The 26,489-nt window shown below is 36.5% G+C and overlaps 1 protein-coding gene across 1 annotated transcript; it reads left to right on the forward strand.

Annotated features, from left to right (window-relative positions):
• LOC149957301 (glutamate receptor 4-like) lies at positions 1-25,623 on the forward strand. The gene is made up of 9 exons (XM_090166957.1): positions 1-85; positions 5,438-5,580; positions 7,718-7,827; positions 8,921-9,014; positions 11,496-11,651; positions 12,147-12,291; positions 13,256-13,482; positions 18,540-18,841; positions 25,017-25,623. Exons 1-9 carry the CDS (start codon positions 1-3, stop codon positions 25,621-25,623), a joined length of 1,869 nt encoding a protein of 622 aa, XP_090023083.1.
• Positions 25,624-26,489: the final 866 nt, after the last annotated feature.

Raw genomic sequence — 26,489 nt, forward strand, 5'->3', positions numbered from 1 at the left:
ATGAGGGAACAACAAGCAGGGAAATTATTCTTCTGTCACTCGTCTAGACTTGTGCCTCAGCACGTGTTCGATCGATTTGAGAATGGTGAGCCTATGGCGTGTGTTGTTGTGACATTTCAGCTTAGAGTTTTTAGTTTTGTTAAAAACTAAGTGGTTTCCAACGAAATGAATGGGCCAATATCACCCACAAAGCATTTATTTCTACTTTGGGTGAATGATTTTGCTCGCAATACACCTCACGCTCTAACAGTAAGCTCTCAATCTTTAAACAAATTAAACAAAGCCCTTGTTTCTAGACAGTCGCGCCACCAGTGAGTATCTACGGAAGCTTGACCTTCTCTGCTACTGTTATAATCTCTTTAAATCGGAAATCCTTGTTGCCCGCGATCACTACCAAAGTCGTGTAAACAATAACCGCTTCTACGTTAAAAGGAACATGGCAACAATAGCGTCGCCAGGTTTTTAAGTTTGGGAGCGCTTTAAGCAAGTGTCGGCTCGACGTCAAGTCACTCTTTTTTCAACAGCTGTCCCTATCGTCGTAATCAATACAAGATGGTTAAGCTACATTTTTACCCAAAAGGCGGGTACTTAGAAGTACCCCTCACGTTTATTGGATCGTTTGTAAATTGGTCAATAACATAAATTACAGCAATTTTAAACCATATTTTTACATAGGATATAGAATTTAGGTAAAAGTCAGTTGTCTAACTATATATAATATCCTACAATGGCTCTCTGACGACGTTAACATTGGGCTATTTTGAATTTTAGCTTCCTTTGCCATAAATAGATGTCACCACGCTCTCCACTAAAGTCGCTTTTTTTAGAAGAATCGGATAGATTCATGGCCATTTCTAATAGCAGGGGCCTTTCCATAATACAGGTGGCAATCATAGAGCCTCCACTTGCTTTAAGCCATAAGCTCTTTCGCCCTCCTTAATTCCTTACATAGCAGTGAATGAATTTACTAATTAAACATTATTTAACGTACCTGATACATATGTATTTGTAAAATAAAATAATTTGAACTTCTGCGTATTCCGTCAATATCATGATTTTAATCATGTACGATTTTCTCCTTAAAGGAGAAGCTGGTGACTTTTTTTACACAAAGTCCCTCTAAGACATTTTTGTGTCCTATTTTCACGTACAGTGTAGCCGCCAGTGTCACCGATGCCGCCGAATTTTATGTAACTCTTTAACAATGCATTTTTGTGATCGGGGACCTACAAATGGTTCATTTTATCATTTTAGTGATTTATGACGATTTTCGGCTTGGATTCTAAATAATTTTCGTAAGTTCGATTTCGTTGAAAATTATATTAATAATTAGTTATAGTCAGTTGACTAATTATGCATTTATGGTTGCATCAAGAAATTTTAATTTCAAGTGAGATTTGTGGCCCATTCGCGAGACCCCACCACCTGTGATATTTGAATTTAGTACCAGTTCAAGATTCAGAATACAAGCGCTATCTGTTTCCAAATATTTGATCTTCGACCTAGTGTCCATTTTTTTTTCTAAAAGGCGTTGGATACTTTTGGAGGGCTATTTAGGTCACCGCATGTTTTTTGCACAGGGTGTTGACTATGCTACCTTATGCTATCTTGGCTATTGCTAAAATGTTCGCTATGCTATGTAATGAGATCTTGGGTAGTTTTTGAGTTTTGTTTTTAATGAATTGATAAAAATTGATTTTTCACTGGATGAATGTCAAGGTTATTAGGATCGTTCTTAATACACTAGGTTGTTGAGAAAGTGCTGCTTTTGGTAAAAAGTCTAGTTAGGTTGTTATTTTGTGCTTTTCAAGTTAATGTACAGGGTGATTGAAATATTGTTCCTAATAAATTGTTGTAATTAATTGATTGCGGTAAAGTTACAGTTCGGTTGTTAATGCTTAGTGGCTCAGTTATGTTTAACGACTGGGTGATTGCAGATATTGTTTTTAATGTACAGTGTGGTTGAGAAAAACGCCCATTTTGAATCACATTCCTCAAGGGTTATTTATAGTACGCTTATTAAGTTATTGTACAAGAGGATTGAAAATGTGCTCATATTTAAATTTAATATTCAAAATATTTTTAATATATCGTGGGGATTGTGTGTAATTAAATTTTCTTGGCGACGTCACTGCATGACAGCCCTAAATTAAAATAAGAGGAGAGATTGAACAGGAAACTCGTTACTTTTCTACGTAAATTAGCACGTTGCTTTCTATTTGTGAGTTTGAGTTCAAAGTCCTTAAGTTGTGAGATCTTTGTTGCTGTGAGGGAGCTTTCATAGACTATGACTGCGTTCATTAAGAGTCCTCTGATACAATCCAGTTTCTAATCAAACAAAACGATGAGCTCTGTGGCGTATGACTATACGGTTTGTTGTGAAGTTTGGTTTCTTAGTAGCGTCGTCTGTTATATTTATAACAGATATAAGGTCTAATTTGATCTTATTGTAAAAATTGGTGCTTAAAGTAACGATAGCTGGCCAGTTAATGACATTCTGCGAATGATTATTATTGTAACATGCCGACCTTTTAAATGTCACTTTTATGTCACGATGAATCTGAAGGGAATGTGGAGTCGAAATATCCGTAGAAGTGGGGAGAGCTATTTTGGATAAGTTGAAGGCGGATTGAAACACCTACAACTTGGTGGTTTAGAAAATTTCGGCGTACGCGAGCTTACTAATGTCGTTTTTATCTCCTGATATCGAAGAAATTAATCAGGCGTGATTTGGCTGAGGAAATTAGATAAAATGATTTATTGAAAAAGAAGCTTTAAAAATGGTTACAATTAAAACTAATAATCTGAAAAATCCTGTGTTAGAAAAATGGCGAAACAGATAAAATTCGCTAAGGTGATCTACTCACTTCGCAAGAAAATGTCCAACTAGCGAGAAAGAAAGAATCTCTTTCCCTCCAAAATGTTTTGGCGCGAACTTTCCCTGCAGTCTTATTGGTCAAACGGGGTTTCACGTGACCGCGGCTGGGGAAAATGTTTAACGCCGGATATGAGCGGTGACAATACCGTGGAAAAAAAACCAGGGATGTACAGAGTATTCGCGTAGTATGTTTTTTGGTGTTTTGTATGTTTGTGTGTCCGTTTCTCATTTTTACAAAAATAACATTCAACAGGGAAATCCCGAGTTTTGCTTTCTATAATTCTAGTTAAGGGTAGCCCGAATGGGCTACTTTTAGTAAAGGTCCATCTCGACCTTCAAATTGGTGTTCTCGACCTTCAAAATATTTATAAATATACATTTATAAAAATAATTCCTTTAAACCTGGCGATCTCAGCCTTCAAATTGGTGTTCTCAACCTTCAAAATATTTATAAATATATAGTTATAAAAATAATTACTTTAAACCTGGCGATCCCGACCTTCAAATTGGTGCCTTCGACCTTCAAAATATTTATAAATATAATACATTTATAAAAATAATTCCCTTAAACCTGGCGATCTCGACCTTCAAATTGGTGCTCTCGACCTTGAGAATGGTTATATCGTTCTTCAAAAAGATGATTTTCCCCAATTTAAAGTAAATGCCGTCTATTTAGAGTGCGTGTCTCCAGTAAAATAAATTTCGACTTCTGAGTTTTCTGCTTTCAAAGTATTTCCGATCGATAATGTTAATCATGCTAGATCGCTTACGCGCGGCAAAGGCTTAGTAGCTTTATTGAACTGAAAGAAAATTGGCTGGCTGAAAAGAAGAAAATTCCCTTTTGTAGAATCGATCCGTTGACGTGTTATCTCTCGCGTTTGCTTACCTGAAACGCCCAGCACTAAAGGTCTACTGGTACTAATATTACAAGGTCGGCTGAAATATCAATTTCCCTTCGAATGTATGACTTATTTAGTTATATAATCTTGTTTGACTTTGAAGTCAAACCTGCCCAAAATAATCACAGGATTCTCAGAGGCTCAGACAAAATCAAGTTAATGTCATGTTGCCAAGAATATTGCATAGTCTAAACGGTACTTTACAATAAAAACATTATTAACTCGAATTTTTCAGAAATGATGTTTGCTAGGTTTTATAATGGGATAACCGATATGGTAAGTGAACTGGAACTAGGTCCAACGCGTTTCCCAAATATTTAGGCATGACATCCGTAGCGAGCCACTAATATTCAAAACTGGAGATAACGAATTGGCGATCTTCACCTTGAAAATTGTAATGTCGACCTTCAAAATATTAACAGCGAAAATATATTAAAATCTTACAATAGAAAATGGCTACTATAAAGATGGAAATATCGAGAATATTTTCCATAATATAGCAAAATCAAATATTAAACAATACATAATCAATGATATAAGATTATTTCGCCAAATACCGTGGGCTTTGTGCGTAGTTTAAATTTTGGTCATCTACCGACCGGGTTTTAAATTGAAAATATGAAAGCTGTCTGCTTGTTCAAAATTCTTTCTGCGCAACAGCTGAAAGTTCTACCGAAATTCAAAAGTCGCCTGCTTTTTTTTTCACATATTTAGTTGACGGATATTAAGGCAGATGGCGCTATATTTCCCAAGCTCGAAGCCTATAGCTTGTTTAAAATTTTAACAGATACATGAGTAAGGTTTAGCACTAATATCTACGTATTTGGGATCTAAGTAATCTTGTGCCTCTTCATACTCAAAAGGGGGAAAGCACTCGATGGTGTTTGTAGAAACATCGTTACGTGAGCGGATCTGCAAAAATCGCCATGGGAGCGCCAACAATGCACATTCTCCAAAAGGCTGACTAGGCTGAAGCCTAGGGTCCCACCAAGAGCAGAAGGTCCAAGCTGGGGCCCATGCATCACAATGAAGAGCGGGATGTTGAGGGGTTAAAGGGCCCAAAGAAATTCGAAGCCTATGGGCCCTGTCATGAGTTACTATGGTAATGAAAAAATGACGGAAAAATTTCGTGGTGAACGTGAAACAAAATCTATTGGCAGTGACTGTTCAGCCAAAACTGTATTTATTTATACTTTAAGGGAGAATGACTTTGTTGAGACGATGTTAAGAGTTACTCTTGTGAGAAGAGTAATCTAAATCGAAGCAGCCGGGAATCTTTTGTGGTTCATTATGTCTGCCGTCTTCCGAAACAATTGAATTGCACACCTGGGACGTTTTTCCTTACCCCCTCTCGTACCGGGAGAAAAATTCGACCATTATTCCTGAGAATATAGTTATTCTTCCTAACTCTAAATAAATACATTTTTGATCCAGCTAACTATATTCATTCAATAAACACAAATTAATCGTTTTTAAAATTTAAAGCTAATAATATTTATAATTTTAAGTTAATCATTTTTATAATTTAAAGTTAATCATATTGATAATTTAAAGTTAATCATATTGATATTTTAAAGCTAATCGTATTTATAATTTAAAGCTAATCATATTTATAATTTAAAGCTAATCATATAAGGTTGTTCTTATTTGTTTCTGACAGTGGCCATGACTCAAAGCCTCTGCGAGGATGAAGATCTCAAAAAAATATTTGCCAACGTCCGATCAATAATTCAAGAAGAGCAATACAATGAAACGGTAACGACGCAAAACGCTATCAGGTCTTTCAAAGTGGCTGTTGATCAGGTACAGAAACATTGTTGCTTTGAAGTATAGCGCTAAAATATTTACATATGGGACACATTTATGGTCAAATTAATAATTTTCCAGCACGCTTTCCCATCGAAATCCACTTTACAATATTATCGCTTTGGCGGGTTTATACAACCCTTAGTCCAATTTACGCTTGAAACACCGTTACAGCAATTTCAAAACAAAGACAGAAATACTTCATTATGATAAAACGTTTGTCGGGTCAGTTAATAATAATCTAACCTAACCATACGTGTTTCCTTCGCGTGTTCTACTTCACTATATAATGCTTGGGTTTTCTACTCACATTTCTTTCGTAATATCCCATTAAATAGGAAAACTGGAAAACAAGGCAAATGATCAATTCTGTTTAAAAGCGAGCGTTCTGGTTTTAATCTATATTATTATCATTGAAAGGGGAGATAGACCAAGATAGACCCAATCGCGCACGTCGACCAACATAGGTCCATTGAACAACCCCACACCTTATAACTTCCAAAGTCCAATCTCTGAGAATCCGTTTCGCCGGCATGTTGAAGAAATCTTAAGTTCCGGTCCGGACTGGCTCCTTTGTAGGCCCTCGGTTACATACTGAAGAGGGCCCCTTTACTGGGCGGTGTGTGGGTATTAAATAAAAATCTAAATGCTTATTTATAGGACAACAAATAACGTTTAAATGTACTAGATTCTACGTGCACATTAACTTGAAACGTCAAATGCGTCTAAAGGACCTTTAGAAAAATTTATTATAAGCAATTTGGGGCACCCTTGAGCCGGAGGCCCTCGGCGATCGCCGACCAGCCGACCTGTCCAGTCCGGGCCTGCATAAGTTATTAATTGATGCATGCCAAGATTAACGTGACCATACGTACCGTTTTGAACGGGATTGTCCCTTTTTGCGGTACTCCGTCCCGGTGTCCCCGCGGAAAGCTTCGGGACGCAGAATAAACCATTCTATACAATCCGAGCAGTGTTCTAAACCGGCCAAACCCTTGGCAAAGACCTTAAAGCTATTACTGTAGGACTGGCAACGGTCATTATTCTTTGGTTTTAAGAAATTGGCTTATGTTCCGTCCTTATACGGGCTAGACATATTCATTTATTTAGCTTGATTAACCAACCAACCATACACCAATTCGCATATTACATGCAGGGAAACAAACCTTTAGAAACCGCCATCGAGTATAAAATTTAATTTCGTATTGCTACACTATATGACACCAGCGTGGATATTTTGGCGCAAAATTTGAAAAATGAAATCAAATTTTTATATTTATTATATAATGTAAGTGCTATTTCAAGCTGAAAGTTTATATAAAATATTTTAGAAAATATAGTTATACAAAATTTCAGCTTTTAAATAACCACAATTTAAATTAGACTTTCGCGGATATTATCATTTTTGTTATTTGGGATTGTAAACTGATGGCGCCATCTAGTAACAAGTTGATTATTAAAAATGTGCACACAATGGCGGTACCCCTGTAAAAGGGTCTTCTCCCTTCTTATATGCGTATTAGTGTATTGCTGCATGTTTGTCAGATAAAAGATAATAATGAGCGGCCCTGGTTCATGTAAAATCAGGCCAGACCTCCAGCCTCTCTATAAACAAAAGTAAATAAACCCATAAGTAGTATTTTATAGAAAGTCTTTTCAGTGAAGAGTCTCCGATAGCATCGAACTATCACGCGTTTAAATGAAGTAATGAGTGGCGCTTGCTTGACGGGGCGGGCAACGTCACCTCGCCCGCCCGTCAAGCAAGCGCCACTCATTACTTCATTTAAACGCGTCACCTCACCCGCCACCGCAAAGTACATGAGAGGACGTTTCCTCCTCCGCCTGACAGGCCCGGCAGATTAAATCATCATTGATATCAATCAAGTGTAAATGTCTATTAAGTTTGCAGTGATCTGTTAGTAGGCCAACAACCAGCCTAATTCTACAATTTAACAACCAGCCTAATTCTACAATTTTAGAGCGAGAGCAATTATTTGGCTCTGTGCCCAGAAGGGCCAAGGATAAACTCTTTGACCTGCCTTTGTCCATCCAACTCCAGTCAAAGCTTGAGTTGATAGTCAAATCTAAGTTGGTCATTTCGTGCATTAACAATGTACTGTTTATCAACATGTAGTCGGCACCATTCGTATTGATGGAGAAGAATAACAAAAGTGGCAGCTGCATCAGAATTAGTGGACCCATGGCCGAAATCCTCTACGAACTCTCGATCGACCTCAAGTTTAAGTAAGAAGACCAAATATTCTTTCTTAAAAGATCGTTTCCAAAAGTCGGGTCGAATTTCAGGTAGCTCATCCTATTCCGTCACGTGATTCGCAAAACGACGTGATTCTCTAGCCTCACCCTCAAAATTCCAATGATTTTGTGGTCCTTTAACTGTGGAATTTTGCATCACGGCTGAGCATTTACCGCCTAAGAATTAAAATGTAAAAATTACAACTGTGAACGAATACGCACTTATTTATAAACTATATTTTCTCGGTATAATTGGCTTAACAACGTACTTGGTGCCTAACTTGAGCAGTACAGGGAGATGGTTTATTAGCTTCTGGTTTTATAAAATTTATATCCCTACTAGTCACGCTCGGAAATAATTATTTCCTAGTGACTACTAACCCCTAGCGCGTTGAATTATCAAAGTGGTCCTTGAGACCACTGACGCTTGGCTCCCGTCTTTAATGCTTTTTTCTTGTTTTAATTGGTTTTTTTTTCTGAGAAATGATAAGTAACTGCTTATATCGATGAGTGCTATAAATAAGAACTTGAGTAACTGCTTATATCGATGAGTGTAAGAAATAAGAATTTTAGTAACTGCTTATATCGATGAGTGCTATAAATAAGAATTTTAGTTACTGCTTATATCGATGAGTGCAAGAAATAATAATTTTAGTAACTGCTTATATTGATGAGTGCAAGAAATAAGAATTTTAGTAACTGCTTATATCGATGAGTGCTATAAATAAGAATTTTAGTAACTGCTTATATATATGAGTACTATAATTAAGAATTTTAGTAATTGCTTATATCGATGAGTGCTAGAGATAAAAAAAATTTAAGTGTTGTGTACAAATTTCATTGGACGAGCCTTTACGCTGAGCGTTTTACGGTAAGGGGGAAGACAAATTCGTAATTTTCCCCTTCCGACGGCAGCAGGCGATAATGCATCTTACCAATGAAAAATGTAAGTAAGAAAATGCACGACTTTTGACGGGTTGCGTTCTCCTGGTATGGGGTTCTGTGTTTGTTGCTCCTAGATGACACACTTATGGTACATTTGGTTCTGCACGAGCTATTTTAATTCTTTTTGTAAAACCATCAGCTTCTCTCTGGTGACGGCGCCGGATGAGAAATGGGGAGTGTTAAACAAGGACACCGGAAGATGGAACGGAGTCATAAAAATGTTAAAGGACAACGTACGTTAGCCACTTTCTTATTCAACTCGAATACCAATAAAATTAACTATGGTTAGCAGTAAGAATGACCGGGTTCGATCCCAGCTTGAGACGCTGGCTGACCGTGGAGTGGCGGAGTGGTTAGCACTTTCGCCTCGCAGCGAGAGGAGCCGGGTTCGAAAACTCGGAACAACTCCTTCCGCGTTGAGTTTGCGAGTTCTCTCCGCACTGGTTTAAGGTGTTTTCCCCCGAGCTCTTTGTTTTCCCCTTCTATAAAAACTTGTTGAGGTTAATGATAATAGTTAGTTTAGGGAGCTGTTGGCTAGCCTGGCATGAAGGGCTTGCCACCACCCTCCTACGCATTGTAACCCATCCACCTGAAATAATGGCTTTAAAAGTTGCTTGATGACTTAGGCCTAAGAGGATTGCTTGGGTGATTAGCCTAGCTGATTATTATTAATTCGGGACCACTTCTTCCACGTTGAGTTTGCAAATTCTGTCCCCGAGTTCTTTGTTTTTTTTTTCATAAAAACTTGTTGAGGTAGGCAGCTGTTGGCTCATGAAAGCTTGCCACAACCCTCCTACGCAATTTAACCTGCTCACATGAATCATATTGAAAATGATCCCTCATAAGCATTACTTTGTATATCAATTCCACATTTTCTAATATTGAAAGCTTTACACACAAATATTAAAATAAATTAATATAATATGCGAACGACGTTAGGCTTATTTAATGATATTTCGTTCGCTTTCTAACGTTTTTACGGTCTTTTTGGGTAGAAATGTTTCGAGATTCTCTCGGTAGGAGCGCTGACTAACGATGCAATTGGTCGAATGGGGGTTTTGCTTTTATTTCGGGTCCATTCATTTATTAGTCGAAAGTGAATCAGCAAATGTTTCGTGATTAAATTTTTCTTTGGTAACTTAATTTATTTATAATTATAAGTTATAATCAACATATTAAATATTAAAGTTGCTCTTTGGGAATAAGTACAAAACGTATATTCTTTTTTATCGATTAACTTCAAGCAAGGTGCACTGATTCTCATAATTCAGCATTTAAGAGAAACCCGGAAAAATTAATTGTAACCACCGATCGATAACTGACGACAATCTATTTTAAAGGAGCGTAAACATTACTCATTTTTATGTCGTGCAACTCAATAGTCGTCATATTTGACCGTAAAATAGTGAGAAGGATTAGATATTCGCCACTAGGGTTTTAAAAGGTTGGCGAAGTGTGTAGCGCCCCCTATCTATAAAAATATTTGGGGGCCCCTTAGTAGGATTTCGTATGCTTTCTTTATTTCATCACGGCCAACTTTGATGTCTCGCGCATCTCTCGCGCTACAGCGGCCATCTCATTCGTTGACGTTTCTGTGTTAACCTATGAGCAAAAGATGTGTATGACGTCAGCGCCCCTAGCGGATTATTATTTTTAGTATAGTTTTTACATTGAAGACAATATAACAACCGAGCGTGGCGCTGACCTCCTACACATTATAGTACAGTTTATAGGGGGAAAATCCTTGCTCGCGGAATTTCGACGAATGTGTTGGCCGCTGTAGCGCGAACAGCGCGTGATCAAAGTTGGCCGTGATTTCATAAAGCTTTCAGAATGTGGTGTTCAACTCCAAAATTTCCAAGCGTATGATTCGTGTTATAAATCAGTTGGTTTTTAAGAAATTGAACGGTTATCTCTCGAACATTTTTGCTGGTTTTTAAATTCTTCTTGGGACCCTTTTAAATTTCAAAGGTAATCATGGAATACTGGACCTATTCGAGACCGAAACGAGTTTAGGTGGCGTAACGGCGCTAATTTCTCCGAGGTAGTGCCTATGATCTAGTGTCTGCTACAGACCAATTAAAAAGTCATAAGAAGGTTTTTTCTTATACTTATCAAAATATAAGCAAACGATGCCAAAATTATATTAAAATGCAAGTATCGTTATTTATAAAGTCCAATTTACGAAGAACGATGATAAATAACTAATAGCGTCTGCTTTAGCCGCAACCTATGGCGAAGTGATAGTTTTTGGTCGTGAATATACCTCCCAGCGTCGCAACTTTCAATTGCATGTTCTTACACAGTCCTCAATAGCCTCAGTATCATTACCTAGGGGTAGGCATGGTAAGCCATAGCCGACCTTGAAAATTTAAAAGGGACCAGCTATCTTACCAAGGGATATCAAATTAATTGAAATGGAAGAAAACATGTTAATTAATTTATACAGGGAGCAAATGAATAAAAAAATTGAGAATGGTTCACCATTAATCCTTCTAAAGGATTAAAAAAATTAGGACTGACGTTTTGAGAATGGATCAACATATTATAGAATAGACAGTATGCCCCCACTAAATACTAATTAAGTACATTGAATGCAGCCTGACGAAGTTATGGCTTGAAAGCTTGTCATATTATAAATAATTTAAAATTAATTTCATGTTTTTATTTTATTTTATTTTCTACGATATTCAAAATGGGCTTCTCTTTCTTAGGACACCGATATCGGCTTGGGTCCATTCACTTGCAACCGAGACCGACTAAGTGTCACTAAATTCACCAACACAGTCTTCCAAGAGTCGCTAGCAATACTTTTAGTCGCTTACGACGACCTGGTTTTTCTCAATTTCCTGGGCTCACTGTCCACCAAAGTAGGTTGATGTTTTCCTTCTTCAATTTCCGAATAAATACGAAATAAGTAAATTGTTAAGGAACGTCAAGGGAATAAGAACTTAATTTATGAATAGTATGCTAACGACTTGTTTATTAACATAACTAGCGCCAATCAGCCCTAGTTTCTTTAAAGGGCAACTCAAGCTCTGTGGCAAAATAAAGAAAAAGTAACGTGCTTTTTAACCCCCTACACCCCCCCTCAGTACTGGCGAAACAACGCAGAGTTTACCGTAAATTTCGCACTTTGCATACATATCACACAAATGCCAGCTCACTTGCGTTGCCCTTTAAAACCTGACGGTAGAAGTCTGAAACTCGTTGATTCACCATAAATATGGAAGTTCATACTCCCTTTGAATATTTTGAACAAGCCAATCACTGAACGAAATTGCGAAACCAATAAATGGCAATGTTGAATTGAATAGACAACATAAAACTGCTCCTGAGCGTTATGACCGTATTTCTACTTTTAGGTTTGGATTTGCATATTATTTTCGATAATGTTTGTGGCCTTAATATGGGCCATGATCAGATATTTGTTGGAAGGCGCTCCTTTCGAGCCTTGGGAGCTGGTGAAACACGACATGATAGACGTGTCCCGATGTCTCTGTATGCAAGGTCAGACACTTGTCCACAGGGCCGTTTTAACGCTTCAGTAGGCCTTAGGCTAAAATCTCATTTACCGTCTTTTCGAACCTTTGTAGGCCCTATTTTATGGAATCGTAGGCCCTAATTTCTACTAAACTTTTCGTAGGCCCTATACGCGTTGCCTAGTCTGCTTTTGGATAAGGCGGCCCTGCGTGTCCACTATTCCCAAAATAATCATTAGTGGCGTAACTGAGGTCGCTGAGGCTAGCCCGCGAAGCTCCTTATCATAAGGACCATTTATTCCGGAATCTTTTAGGGGCCCGTGTTCTTCTACGACCCGCCCTGGTTGCAGGTCCTGCTGGGTCTGGTTGATGTCCCTTATAATCATGATTACAGACTGATTCACAAATTGCTTACGGGGAAACTAGTTAACGCTTAGAGCGAAGTCATTGGCTGGACGTTTATTTCAATGCTTAATTTAAAGGCTTCGAGATTAGGAAATATAGCACCATCTGCTTTAATATCCGTCAATTAAGTAGGTGAGGAAATAGCAGACGAGTTTTGAATATTAATGTTTTGGATGAAACTTTCAGCTGTTGTGCAGAGATAATTTAATTCAATTAAAAACTCGGCTGGTAGGCGGCGATACTTATAAACAAAATTTGTACTACGCACGAAGGCTATACTAGGTGGCGTCAGTTGAAACCGTTTGAATAAGAAGGGAATAAATACTTACCAATTTAAAAATAAACTATTTCTATCATTATGGTACGCAATGTTTTGTGTAAATAATAACCCAAAGTCCAAACGAGGAAACTTTGACCAAACAAACAACACGAAAATAACAATTTTTTTTGCGTATTTGTATAATTTAAAATTTTTAAGTTTAAAACTTCCTCTAGCGGTCTATCACCCCCGTGAAGGGAGCTTTTGCTTTCAAAGGCGTATAGGTCAGTTTTCCGAGTGGATCTTTGAATGACGTCTTGTCTTTCAGGTATCCCGGGAGTTCCACAGAAGCCAACGGACACGGCCGGGAGAATCATCGTCTCTGTTTGGTGGATCGCTTCCATAATTATCGCCGCGTCGTTTTCGGGCAACATCAAAGCTGGACTACTGGTGGTTGGCTCCGGCAACGATATACAGAATTTACAAGACATGATGAACGATCCGGAAATTATTCCGATCTTGCAAGAGAGTACGGCCACGGAAGCGCTGTTCAAGGTATAGATTACTCCCGTCTACTTGCGGGCTCACTTTATTTTACTTGTACTCAATTTCTTTTATTTCTCGATCACTTCCTTAAAGTTGTTGGTCACTTTCTTCAAGTTGTCGATCACTTCCGCTTTTACTGATCAATAGCGTGTTAAAGTCCTTGGTGTAGTCGTATATTTAACCTTAGACGTATTTGGACTCTAGGGGGCTCTGTTCTGAGTACTTAACCTAGATTGAGAAAACAATGAGGGCATTTACTTGTCAGTTACCTCTTTTTACTTGTCAGTTACCTCTTTCTACTTGTCAGTCACCTCTCTTTTCTTGTCAATCACCTCTTTTTACTTGTCAGTCACCTGTTATTACGCAACTGCTTACAAATTTATAACTACGAAAGGCTGAAACCTTTGTAATCGATTTACAAAATTTTCGATTATGCCCAAGAATTCATTCTGATTCGCTCCATAATTTTATAATATACTCTCATTCTAGAGTTAATGTTATTTGTTTGAAACATACAGGGTGTTTTAAAAGGTTATGCAAAAAAATTAAGGAGTTGTAGGGGGGGAGTTGAGAAGTATGCCTGTTTTTTCCCATTTTCCTACGATGATCATAGGATCTCGCTAATTTAAAAATATATATAAATATAATAATCAGCTAGGCTAATACCCAAGGCACCACCTTAGGCCTAAGTCATCAAGCGACTTTTGAAGCCTTTAATTCAGGTGGCCGGGTTTCAATGCGTAGGAGGGTGGTGGCAAGCCCTGCATGCCACACGATCGAGCCAACAGCTCCCTACACTAACTATTACCGTTAACCTCTACAAGTTTTTATGGAAGGAGAAACCGAAGAGCTCATTTATACTGAGGGACAATCGCTATGTTGAGATGAGAGGGCAAAATGTAATCAGCGTGTGCTTAAATCGTGTCTTAAGACGTAAGATTTAGTAAAACAGTTAATTTCCGGGATGATTTGATTTATTTTAGTGGGAAGGAATTTACTCTTAGAGCATGATAAATATTGGGAGCAACATGATCATTTTCCCTGATCATAAATAAATTAATTATTGCTAATAATGCTATAAGCAGATATTTTTAAGTTTGAAACCGTTAGAATTGGATAAATTAACGAGGAAAATTTTTAACCGTCGCGTCGTGCGGTGTTAATCCCAATGAAAAGTCCCGCGTATTTTTGAAGGTACGCGTTTAATTTATGTGAGGTATAGGTTTCGTGCGAAGTTTAAAATTTGGTCAGAAGTATCGCCGCCTAACGACTGAGTTTTAAATCGAATGTGTGAGAGCTGTCTGCTCATTCAAAATTATCTTGATATAAAAGCTGAACGTTTCAGTTAATTAAAGAACATTCATATTCAAAAGTCGTCTGCTATTTCTTCACACATTTACTTGACAGGTATTAAAGTAGATGGCTGGAGCACAAGACAATGATATTTCCCAGTTAGCCTTTTCCCGTGCTCCTTGGAGAACAGCAAACGAAGTACATTGTCAAAGGGACATTGCACCTTGTACTCTTTTCCAATTTTAAAAATTCGCGTGTTTACTTCATCGTTTCCATGTGTTAATGAGAGTTAAATCGATACCTAATCCTCATTATTCCGTTTCCATGATAATTTAGAGTGTATTAGAGTTGTTAAATATTTCTTTTAAGTAAAATAACGACCTGACATTTGAACAAATGAGATTTTTCAGAACTGAATTTGAAACGAACAAATTTCGATTCGGGCAGCTTAATATTACAATCCATTGATTTTAATTTTCAAAACGAAATTCTTTTGATTAATTCTATAACGAAAGACTAAATGGCTATTTTGAACAATAGCCCCGCCACCTAGTTTCCACTTTTTAGTTACACCATACCAACGTACTTATTAAGGGGAATCTAATGGTGCAAAAATTATAAGCCGCAAATAATTAATTTTTAAAGATATTCTAATTTAAAGATGTACGAACCGAACGGTTCGGGGCGTAGAATTCACTCCGCGGCGAAGAGAGCTCGCCGTCGCGCCGTTTTTTCCCGGTCGAAAATCAGCCTTTCTTTATTTATTGGGAGTGGTAATGGAGCCAGTACCCCTGCAGCACAAAAGAATTGTTTCAGAGTCGGGCTGACGTCGACGAATTATTAAAAATCTGTGGTCGGCCGACTGTCGGCCGACCGTACTATTTTGAGTCGAAATGTCCTACCCGAAAAAGGGTCGGCCGACGGTCAGCCTACCTTTAACGTTTGACTGTATGCCAACTTAAAAAAGTAATCCCCTGTAGCAATTTGAGGTCGGGCCGACGTCGACAAAAAAGCTCGATCAGCATGGTCGGCCTACAGTTGGCCGACCTTCTTTTTTTTTAGTCGAAATGTCCTAGCCGCATATGGGGCCGACAAATATTGTCATAGTAGAATAATGGTCGGCAACCGTCGATCGACTAGAAAATTTTACTTAATATGGATATATAACCGACTATTAAATGATTACTGGCCGAATCTGAAATAACTCTGAGCCGACTTCCAGTAGACAGTTTAGCGACTCCGAAACGACGTTGGGCCGACGACCAATTTGATCGTATTTCCGACTCGGATCAAAAAATTCACCAATTTGATTTCCTAAAAAATATTTAGCTGTGTTTGTATTGGTAACATCTTTTTATAAGTTTGTAAACATGAATCAACGATTTATCGTAATTTCAGATTCAATCCAAACAGTTTAAGAGGCAGAAAATGTTTTAGCAGTGCTCGCAGAACATTCCCTCGATTTTAATTAACAATATATTTCCCTAAAATATTTAATTACCCGAATATGACCTACTTGCGTTAAGAGATTTTTGAAAAAGCAAACATTTTCAGGCTGAATATATGATCTTTTTCGACAAAATAGAGTAAAGAAAAGAAATTATTTAAAAAACTGTTTTAATTTGTTTTATTAAATCGCTAATTTTCACAGTTCTGTGCGATTAATTTAAAAATAAACTGTTGGATATAAGTCGACCATTAGTCGTGTTATAAATGTGCAATGACTTTTTCAAGTCACGACAGCAATTACAATTTAAGGTCCACGTTCGGATACTAATTAATAGTTGCATTGATAAGACTTATTGGGTCGGTAAGTGGTCCAATCTATTAGGTCACCATACCGACTTTAAAAGGGATAAAAAACGTACTTACCTGCAATTATCGCAAAAACGTTGACGACTTTTAGAGTCGGCATCTGGACTAGGATCGAAAAGCGATTTTACGACCAAAGCCCGAGCCTAAATCAACTCTCTGTAATTAAGGCGCGGCGTTACAGGGTTAACAGACTTACCAAAGATTGTTAAAACACGTGGAATAAAAATGACTACTCATAATTTATTCTGCGTGTTGGTTGGGTTCGAGTAACAATCTTTTAAACATTGGCGGCTATTTTCCAAGATGGCGGACAATCCTACAAGAATTGATTCCGGTGTCTTGGTTTTTCGGATAAACCCTCTAGCATCAGAATCGATACGCAATAGAAATACGCAATTTTAGGCAGTCGGCCCGACGACGATTTGGAGTCGGTTAACCATCACATTAATAGTCGTTATAGAGTCACGGTTTGAAATTGGGCCGACTGTGGCCCAACGTCGTTTTGGAGTAAGAAACAGGTACATTTTTAGTCGGCACAGAGTCATGCTTTAAAGGCCGGCCGACCATAACTCCCTAGGGCATTTCGACTGAAAGACCAAAGGTCGGCCGACCGTCGGCCAGCCTAGCCATTTGAGGGCTTTGTCCGACGTCGGCCCGAATTAAATGTGCTACAGGGCATAATAAGAAAGTTTGTTTCTTATTTACTATCTGAATTTCGTTACTCTTATAAATTAATACTAAACTTAGTAAGGTCGTTTTTGAGTCGGCAAGTAGTCCAAAATATTAGGGCACGATACCGACCTCAAAAGGGATCAAAAGCGTACTTACGCGAAATTATCTCAAAAAGGTTTAAGACTTTTAGAGTCGGCATTTGGACCAGGACCGAAAAGCGACTATTCGACTAAAGCCCGACCCTAAATCGACTCTTTGTGCTACAGGGGTAGGACTGCAATATTCGCGAAATATGCTGATGGCGCCAGTAGGACCACAATATTTTCGAAATATGCTGCTGTAGTAGACGTGGGGTCTAATGATTAAAATGACGGTGCCCGAAACAAAGCTTTTGTTAAAGGATTAAACTGACGGCGGGCTACTATATAGGTAGGAAAGAAACATTTCCCAAACCGTATTCAACGATTCTTTAAATTCCTAGATTTAAATGCGTTTTGGATAACGTGGGGCTAATGACGAAAAAGAAAAATGTAGATATGCAAAACATTAATAACTTACTGTTTTCGGTATTTTCGCGGTATTTAAACGAATTTTAGGGGTTTTGGTGGGGGAAATAGGTTAGGTTATTTATATTATTAGGTTAGTTGTATTAATATCGGGTTGACGATACTTGATGCGTCAGGCTTGGTGCTGTCCTCTAGGTTGCGTTATAGATGGCCCATAGCTTTTTTTAGTATGGGGTTGGGGAGGCGCCGCGCGCCCCAGCGCTCGAGCGAAGCAAGTGCGCGGTGCCGTCAGGCGCCATTACTTAGAATACATTCGACGTTGTATAAGTCAACATCACACAGAATACATATAATATGACATAGTATGATTAAAAAAGCCTTAAATGCGTTGAAATACGGGGGGAAATCCCAACCCTTAAAAGTTAGTACTGTTTTGCATTTCAGCCTTCTTCTTTTTCGTCATCAGTCCTACGTTATCCAAAAAGTATTAAAATCTAGGAATTTAAAGAATCGTCCACGTCATCAGTCCTACCTCATCCATCATGAGTGCGCGGCGCCGTCAGCCGCCAAGGTATAGTCTTTGGGCATTTTTTAATTAACTTTTTAAATAATGCTTTGTGGGGAATAATTTTCGCACCATTGGAATCTCCTTAAAAAGTACTTTAAGGAGGGTCGAGAAAGGGGGGCAATGGGGTGGCGGGGCTATTGTTCCATTTTACCGAATAAATATTTTTTTGCTATAAAAATTATTCATTGTTCATTATTTTGGTTTCCCGTAAGCATTCCAACGATCCGTTGTACATCAAAGTGTGGCAACGAATAAAGGAAAATTCCGAGAAGGGCTCCATGATCAAGCCTTCGGAATCCGACAGCGCGGAGACCATGAAGAAAATCCTGAGCGGGAAATATGGTCTGATCGCCAGCCGCCGAGAGATCGAGTTCATTCTGTCCAAGCATTACTCGAGGTACGCCGAATGCACCTTTTACATCACTGAAGAACGCTTTCACGACAACTACAGAGCGGTCGCTTTCAGGGAAAGCATCAACGACGTGAGACAAGTCATAGAAGCTGCCAACAAAAGGTATCAAGTCAATTATAATTTTCCTTATCGCGGTTTTTATATAGGTTGCTACTGGTTGTGACCAAATTTCGTTGCCATGGTAACAAGGTTAAGTCGGTTATGACATTAAGACACCTATGATGGTCAGGTCACTCGGTGATTATTTACCATACGATATCGTGTGACGTTGAGCCTGGTGATGCGGCTTAGCGACGATGGTACCGACCAGCACTGAAATGAAATAAATCTGCCAAGATAATATTTGATAACCTTTTATTTGTCATTAAAATTAGAGTGAGTAAATTTCTGTGTTTTTTTAGACTTTTCATTAAAATACACAAATACTCAAAATGCAAGAGAAAATAAGAAAATATCAAATTAATGGATTTTTGAAAAACAATATAATATTTGAAAAATTCTCAAATCAACCAAATCCAAGATAAAAATCGAAAAATTTCAAATCAATCCTTATTATTGACCAGTAATTATTCCGAGTCCCGGGCCGTTGTTGATGTTAAATGAAGGAAAATGGTTCCTCGATTTCGTCAAAAATAGGTGAAAATTTCGCGATGATTCATGAGTACAAGGAAATAATTAATTTTCCTTATATCTCTGTCCAATTTCGCGAAACGATTTTAAATTGACAGAAAGCCTTGCACCTTTCAAGGAAATCCCAAAAAAAAATTCTTAGCCTTGTTCTGAAAGTACTGATTAACGATAATGATTGAATTTCCATTTTAGGGGAGGGAAACTGTATTAGCGTTTATTATTTTAACAGGAAGAAAAATTAAGACTAATTTGCAATTTAAAAGATTGAAATTTTCTAGGCCGAAATCACCCTGTTTATAATAGTTATTTTTAGTTCCACAATGAAATGTAGTTCGAATAGGATTATTACTATGACCGAATAGCAGTAGAAGTAGTAGTAGTAGTAGTAGTAGTAGTAGTAGTAGTTAGATGTTGTCATAATTTGCGTGAGTGAAATACTGAAATTACCTTTAAAATGATTAAAATGTTGGTTCATTTTTGGGATGGTGGTGCATTTGGTCACCTTCAAACAAATTATTCAATAACTGTACCTCTTTCCGGGCTCGCAAGATTGTCTTAGTGGCATTCGCGCTTCATTACCTTATTTCCAAAACCAAGTATCTGAAAAACTTTAAGAAGACCTGTTTTATTAAATAAATTGAGGGAATCTATTTGCATATTAAAGTCAACATTTTAAAATGGCATAAAAGCCGAAGTTTATAGTACATATTTCTTACAAGATAAATATCCATCTACGCCATAAAAATGAAACATGTATCTTCGCTGGCTGCCTTTGATTTTTCAACATAACTCGGGGCGAAATTCATCGAAATGATTTATTAATAAGTACATATTCCTTTGCAGAGTAAATTTAACATTTTACATGGTTAGGAAAAGTTTATTTTTAACGGGTTCCTTTCCGTAAAAAATGTTTTCGCCAACCAACATTTTTCAGTTTACTATGGTATGTTCCCATTTCGCCTACAACCAGTCCGCCTTTTCCCATTTCACCCAATTCCCATTTTGCCCTCTCCTAAGTCGCCCATTTTGTTGTCGGGTGTTTTAAGGGATCTACAAAAACTGAGGTATGGTAGAAATACTGACAAAGTATTTCTTTGTTTGGACTGTTCTAAAGCGGAAAAACCCCGTATTACGCAATATTAGTTTTATTGTTATGATTCCGACAATAGCGGTTGTTTGTTTCAAAAGGATCGTGTTTAGTATGATGGAGAGGTGTTGCTGAGTGTTAAATGTCCGGTTGTGTTTTTATTTCCTTTAAATTTCGTATTATAATTTGGCCGTTTAGGGGTCTGTAGTTTAAGTTGTAAGGCGTATAAATAAAACCTTTACGCTTAGATCAAATTGTCGTATCTGTTGTTCTGAAAAAACAGCTTTTCGTACTATTTGGGCGAGGTAAATAACGTTATGCTTATTAAGCCCATATGAACCTTTATATCCCTATTAAGTCCAAATTTTGCGGGTTTTTGTTAAATTAGGTTATAGTTTCGAAGGTTAGGTTAGGTCAAGTTTGGGTTGGTTTGACTAGGTTAGGTTAACAAATGAAATTTTTCGCCACTTATATACTTAGTACAGTGCAAACAATGAAATATTTTGTCCGTATTTCTATCATATCTCTTTTTTTGTAGAATCGTTAAAATTCCCGACAAAACAATGTCGAATGCGAATTGGCGGAAGTGGGGGTAAACCTTTACTATACCTTGAAAATTTCAAAGCTTTAGTACCAAAATTACATTATTTATCACGTCACGGATATTTATTTTAAATATAGTAAACCAGTAGACTAGTGCGAATGTGTACACTCTGTTTGAAAAGTCTTCGACAGGTGACTTTTCCCCTCTAAAATCCATGTTTCTCGAAAACCGGATAAGGTAGAACGATGAAACCAACTGCATGGATTTTATTTTAAAAATATCTATCATTCGACACAACCTTTTCTAAGCAAAAGCCGAACCTCCAGGGGAAAAAACTTAAATTCAAATTTGTAACTTCCTAAAATAACCGAGTAACAACCCTGAAACCTGAATTTTTGAATTCAGCATGGTCGATTTATATTTGAAAAGTGCAACTATTATCTCTCTAGGACCAATAATTAATGAGATATGGCTGTTGGAAAGGTTTGGCTGAAAACGCGAAGCACTAAAAGGCAATACGAAAAAATCTAACATAATTATTTAACTTTCACCTTATTTCAGTAACTAAGAGTTGGTGGGATAGTCTTACGGGTATGAAACTTCAGCAATGGGTAAATTCAGTCCGAGTAGCTAACATTCGAGCAAAAATGCCATCAAAGAAGTTATTGCCACCAGTGACGCGACCTAGCCAGTGGGTTTTTAATAATTTTTGTTATTTTTCAGTGCGCGGTTTCAGCTTTAGAATCAAGTTTCGTAAAGACGACTTTTAGTATAAAACGCATTTAATAAGATTTTTAACGAAATCAGTGTGCGGTGTCCCGTCTTGGATTGGGATGAATTCCCGGTCTCAAGACAAATGATACGCGTTGCCCCAAAACGAATAAAATTGGTTGACGTTGTCAAGTCAAAACTTCGTGTTAACAAGAACACTGCGCTTAAAAGTCCGGTAGCTCGATCGCGCCGCTCCCTTTTAGTCACTATTATCAACCTTGCTATTATATAATGTCGCTTAACCTACCAATTATTCCGTCGCACCATGTCGTCTACACCGTCGTATAATTAATGCTGTTAGAGGCAGGGTATTTATAAACAGAGCAGTATGTGGGATCAACAACAAAATATTGTTTTTAATTTATTGAATTAGGTATTTACCAAAGAGAATACCAAGAGCGGTGTTGTAACTCGTCGTAGTGCAGATATGAGCCAACAATTTTACCAGGCTTTTTATTTGCAATATATCGTAAAAATAATTAAACCAAGAAACGTTATTTAAAGAGAGACAATTGTTATTCATTTCTATTCAAAAACCAAAATAAAAACCGTTAGTAAGGGATAGCATCACCCCTTCTTCTTAGGCACTCCCTTAATCTTCGACGAAAGGAATTCGTCAGCGCACGAATATATTGCGGAGTGACTCGGTTAAAGGCGTCGTTCACCATATTTCTTAAGTCGTCCACGTCGACCGGTATTCGTTTCTCCATAAAGAACGTTATCTTCGACCAAAGATTTTCAATAGGGTTGAGGTCTGGAGAGCAAGGTGGCCAGTCCAAAACTTCAAAGCCTTCAAGACAACTGCCCGGCCCACACTTCACGTATCGTCCAAGATTTCCTAAGAGATGAAGGCTTTGAAGTTTTGTTAACACGAAGTTTTGACTTGACAACGTCAACCAATTTTATTCGTTTTGGGGCAACGCGTATCATTTGTCTTGAGACCGGGAATTCATCCCAATCCAAGACGGGACACCGCACACTGATTTCGTTAAAAATCTTATTAAATGCGTTTTATACTAAAAGTCGTCTTTACGAAACTTGATTCTAAAGCTGAAACCGCGCACTGAAAAATAACAAAAATTATTAAAAACCCACTGGCTAGGTCGCGTCACTGGTGGCAATAACTTCTTTGATGGCATTTTTGCTCGAATGTTAGCTACTCGGACTAAATTTACCCATTGCTGAAGTTTCATACCCGTAAGACTATCCCACCAACTCTTAGTTACTGAAATAAGGTGAAAGTTAAATAATTATGTTAGATTTTTTCGTATTGCCTTTTAGTGCTTCGCGTTTTCAGCCAAACCTTTCCAACAGCCATATCTCATTAATCATTGGTCCTAGAGAGATAATAGTTGCACTTTTCAAATATAAATCGACCATGCTGAATTCAAAAATTCAGGTTTCAGGGTTGTTACTCGGTTATTTTAGGAAGTTACAAATTTGAATTTAAGTTTTTTCCCCTGGAGGTTCGGCTTTTGCTTAGAAAAGGTTGTGTCGAATGATAGATATTTTTAAAATAAAATCCATGCAGTTGGTTTCATCGTTCTACCTTATCCGGTTTTCGAGAAACATGGATTTTAGAGGGGAAAAGTCACCTGTCGAAGACTTTTCAAACAGAGTGTACTCTATTAACACACTTTATTTTGCTATGTACGCTTAGTCAAATATTCGAGCGTTGCTTTTATTCTGAAGGATTTAAAAGGAAAGTATTGATCTAATATCGATTATCTTTCATTTCCGAAATATGACATTAAGATTGATCGTCAGTTCAGTGTTTCATATTTGATGGATTTAGTTTTTTTGTTTTGACTTAATAAAAACGCAACTAAACTTTTAAATATTTTATTAAAGAAAAAGTTCTTTGATTTGAAAAATGAAGCTCCGTGTTTGGGATATTATAATTATTAATATTAATAATTAATACAATAATTACGGATATCAAATAAATATTAATATTAAACATTTTATTTTGATATTAGTGATAATAATTATTTAACTAATTATTGGATCACTAATATACATTATTTAACTACTTATTGGATCACTAATATTCATTATTTAACTACTTATTGGATCACTAATATTCATTATTTAACTACTTATTGGATCAATAATATTCATTATTTAACTACTTATTGGATCAATAATATTATTAATTGAACTAATAATTGGATCAATAATAATATTTATTTAACTAATTATTGGATCACTAATTAATGTAATAATAATATTAATTATTTAACTACATATTGGCTCACTAATAATAAATATTTAACTAATTATTGGATCACTAATTAATGAAATAATAATATTAATTATTTAACTACATATTGGCTCACTAATAATAAATATTTAACTAATTATTGGATCACTAATTAATGAAATAATAATATTAATTATTATCCTAACTATTGTAATAATAATATTAAATATTGTACTAATTAATGTAATAATAATATTAATTATGGTCTAATTAATGTAATAATAATATTAATTATTGTCCTAATTAAGGTAATAATGATATTAATTATTGTCATAATTAACGTAATAATAATATTAATTATTGTACTAATTAATGTAATAATGGTATTAATTATTGTCCTAATTAATGTAATAATGATATTAATTATTGTCCTTATTAATGTAATAATGATATTAATTATTGTCCTAATTAACGTAATAATAATATTAATTTTTTCATAATTAATGTAATAATGATATTAATTATTGTCCTAATTAACGTAATAATAAAAATAAAAATAATTTGACTATTTAATGTAATAATCATGTAAATTATTAGACTATTAAATGTAATAATCATGTAAATTATTAGACTATTAAATGTAATAATCATGTAAATTATTAGACTATTAAATGTAATTATCATTTTAATTATTTGAATAATTAATGTAATTATCATTTTAATTATTTCAATAATTAATGTAATTATCATTTTAATTATTTGAATAATTAATGTAATTATCATTTTAATTATTTGAATAATTAATGTAATTATCATTTTAATTATTTGACTAATTAATTTATTATCAATATGTATTTTATCCATCATACATAGGTTTTTTAAATTAAGGTGGAACGTTTTCTTTTAATTAATTAATTATTTCATCAATTAAAAGGAGAATGCAAGTTAAATTCTTTTTTACATCAACAATTAACTCCTTTTAATTAAATCATTAATTAACTGACAGAAAATAAAAAAAAATTTCTTTTTATCTGTTGTCCAGAATACTTTTGCTCCAAGACATCGGCGTTCTGCAGAAACAAGCGTTGGAACTGACGACGAACTACACGAGATGCATGCCGTCGACCACCTCGAACCAGAAGAACTTGACGCTGCGCAGTGTGTCGACCGTGTTCATGCTGTGGCTGATGGGCATGACCGCGGCGGCCATCGCCCTGCTCACCGAAATAGTTCAGAACAAACTGAACCTCCTGCGCAAACGGTCAGAATTGCTGCAAGGCGCTTTGTCCTCCTTGCTGACCAAAGTGCGAGTGACGCATTTGCAAAACTTGAAGGGCAATTCTACTTTGCCCGTAAGTGTGCAACGGTTCCAAGCCGCTGCCAGGAAAATCATCGAACAAAATAGGAGCACATTCGAATCGGCAGTCGAAGCGGGCCCTCAGGAGCCCCGGGAGAACGTCGAAGCGGGCCATCAGGGGCCCCGGGAGAACGTCGAAGAGGGGCCAAAGGAAACGCAACAGGAAAATAAAGAGGGCTCAGAAGGAAAAATCGGAAAAGACTCCAGTGCCGTCACGGAAGTCAAAGTTATTAAATATAAATTAAAATCTGCCAAAAGGACGGAAAAGAAATCTGCTTGGGACAATTTTTAAATTCGAGCCATTTTAAAAGAATAACTTATTCGGTATGAAGATTCGTATCGTTGAAGTCTTTCCTTTTTAAGCCGACTAAAGTTAAATTAAAAAAAAATTATTTCTATCATATGGTAGGCCTATTAAGGTATGTCCCTTAATTTATATTGCGAACGCCTTTAGAATATAATATTTGTCAATGATAATAGAATAATCTACAGAAATATTACAGAATAATCTAAACAATTCCTTTAGAAATTTGTTTTTTAAGGAAGTTTCCTAACTGTACAAAATAGTCGTAATCCAAAACGTCTCTTAAAAGTATTTACTGTGGCGTTATCTACGGCAGTTTTTTTACTGTCAGTTTTATAGGAACGGAAATAGGTATCAAATACTAAGAATTACTGTTTTCTGACAACAGATGAGCCGTAAATAACAACGCTTGCTCTGACAGTATTATTGAAGTGGTGTATTGACTTCTATACAACGAAAAAGAGAGACAGTTATTTCCTTAGCTGTGAACATTTGAAGATAATTTACAAAAATAATAATAATCTTGTCTAATAACCAAGGCACCACCTAAGGCCCAAGTCATCTTGCGACTTTCTATGTATTTAAATAAGGAGGCAAAAATGCGTAGGAGAGCATTTTCATAAGCTGAAAATGATCGGTTTGATTTAAGTGTAGGACAAGGACTAATTATGTAAATTAATTACCTTTTGACATATTCCATTAGTTGATTTTAGAGAAATTTCAAGGATTCCTCATTTTTTAAACTCCATTAGGTTCATCTTCAAAGTTATATGGTTAGAAACCACATTAAACCAATCTACAAGTTGGCGTAGATTGAAACACTATGGTATTGTAACATGGGTTGAAACTCCTTT

Source organism: Leiobunum rupestre, chromosome 2 (genome assembly GCF_980474605.1).
Source record: "Leiobunum rupestre chromosome 2, qqLeiRupe1.1.hap1, whole genome shotgun sequence".
NCBI classification, from domain to species: domain Eukaryota; kingdom Metazoa; phylum Arthropoda; class Arachnida; order Opiliones; family Sclerosomatidae; genus Leiobunum; species Leiobunum rupestre.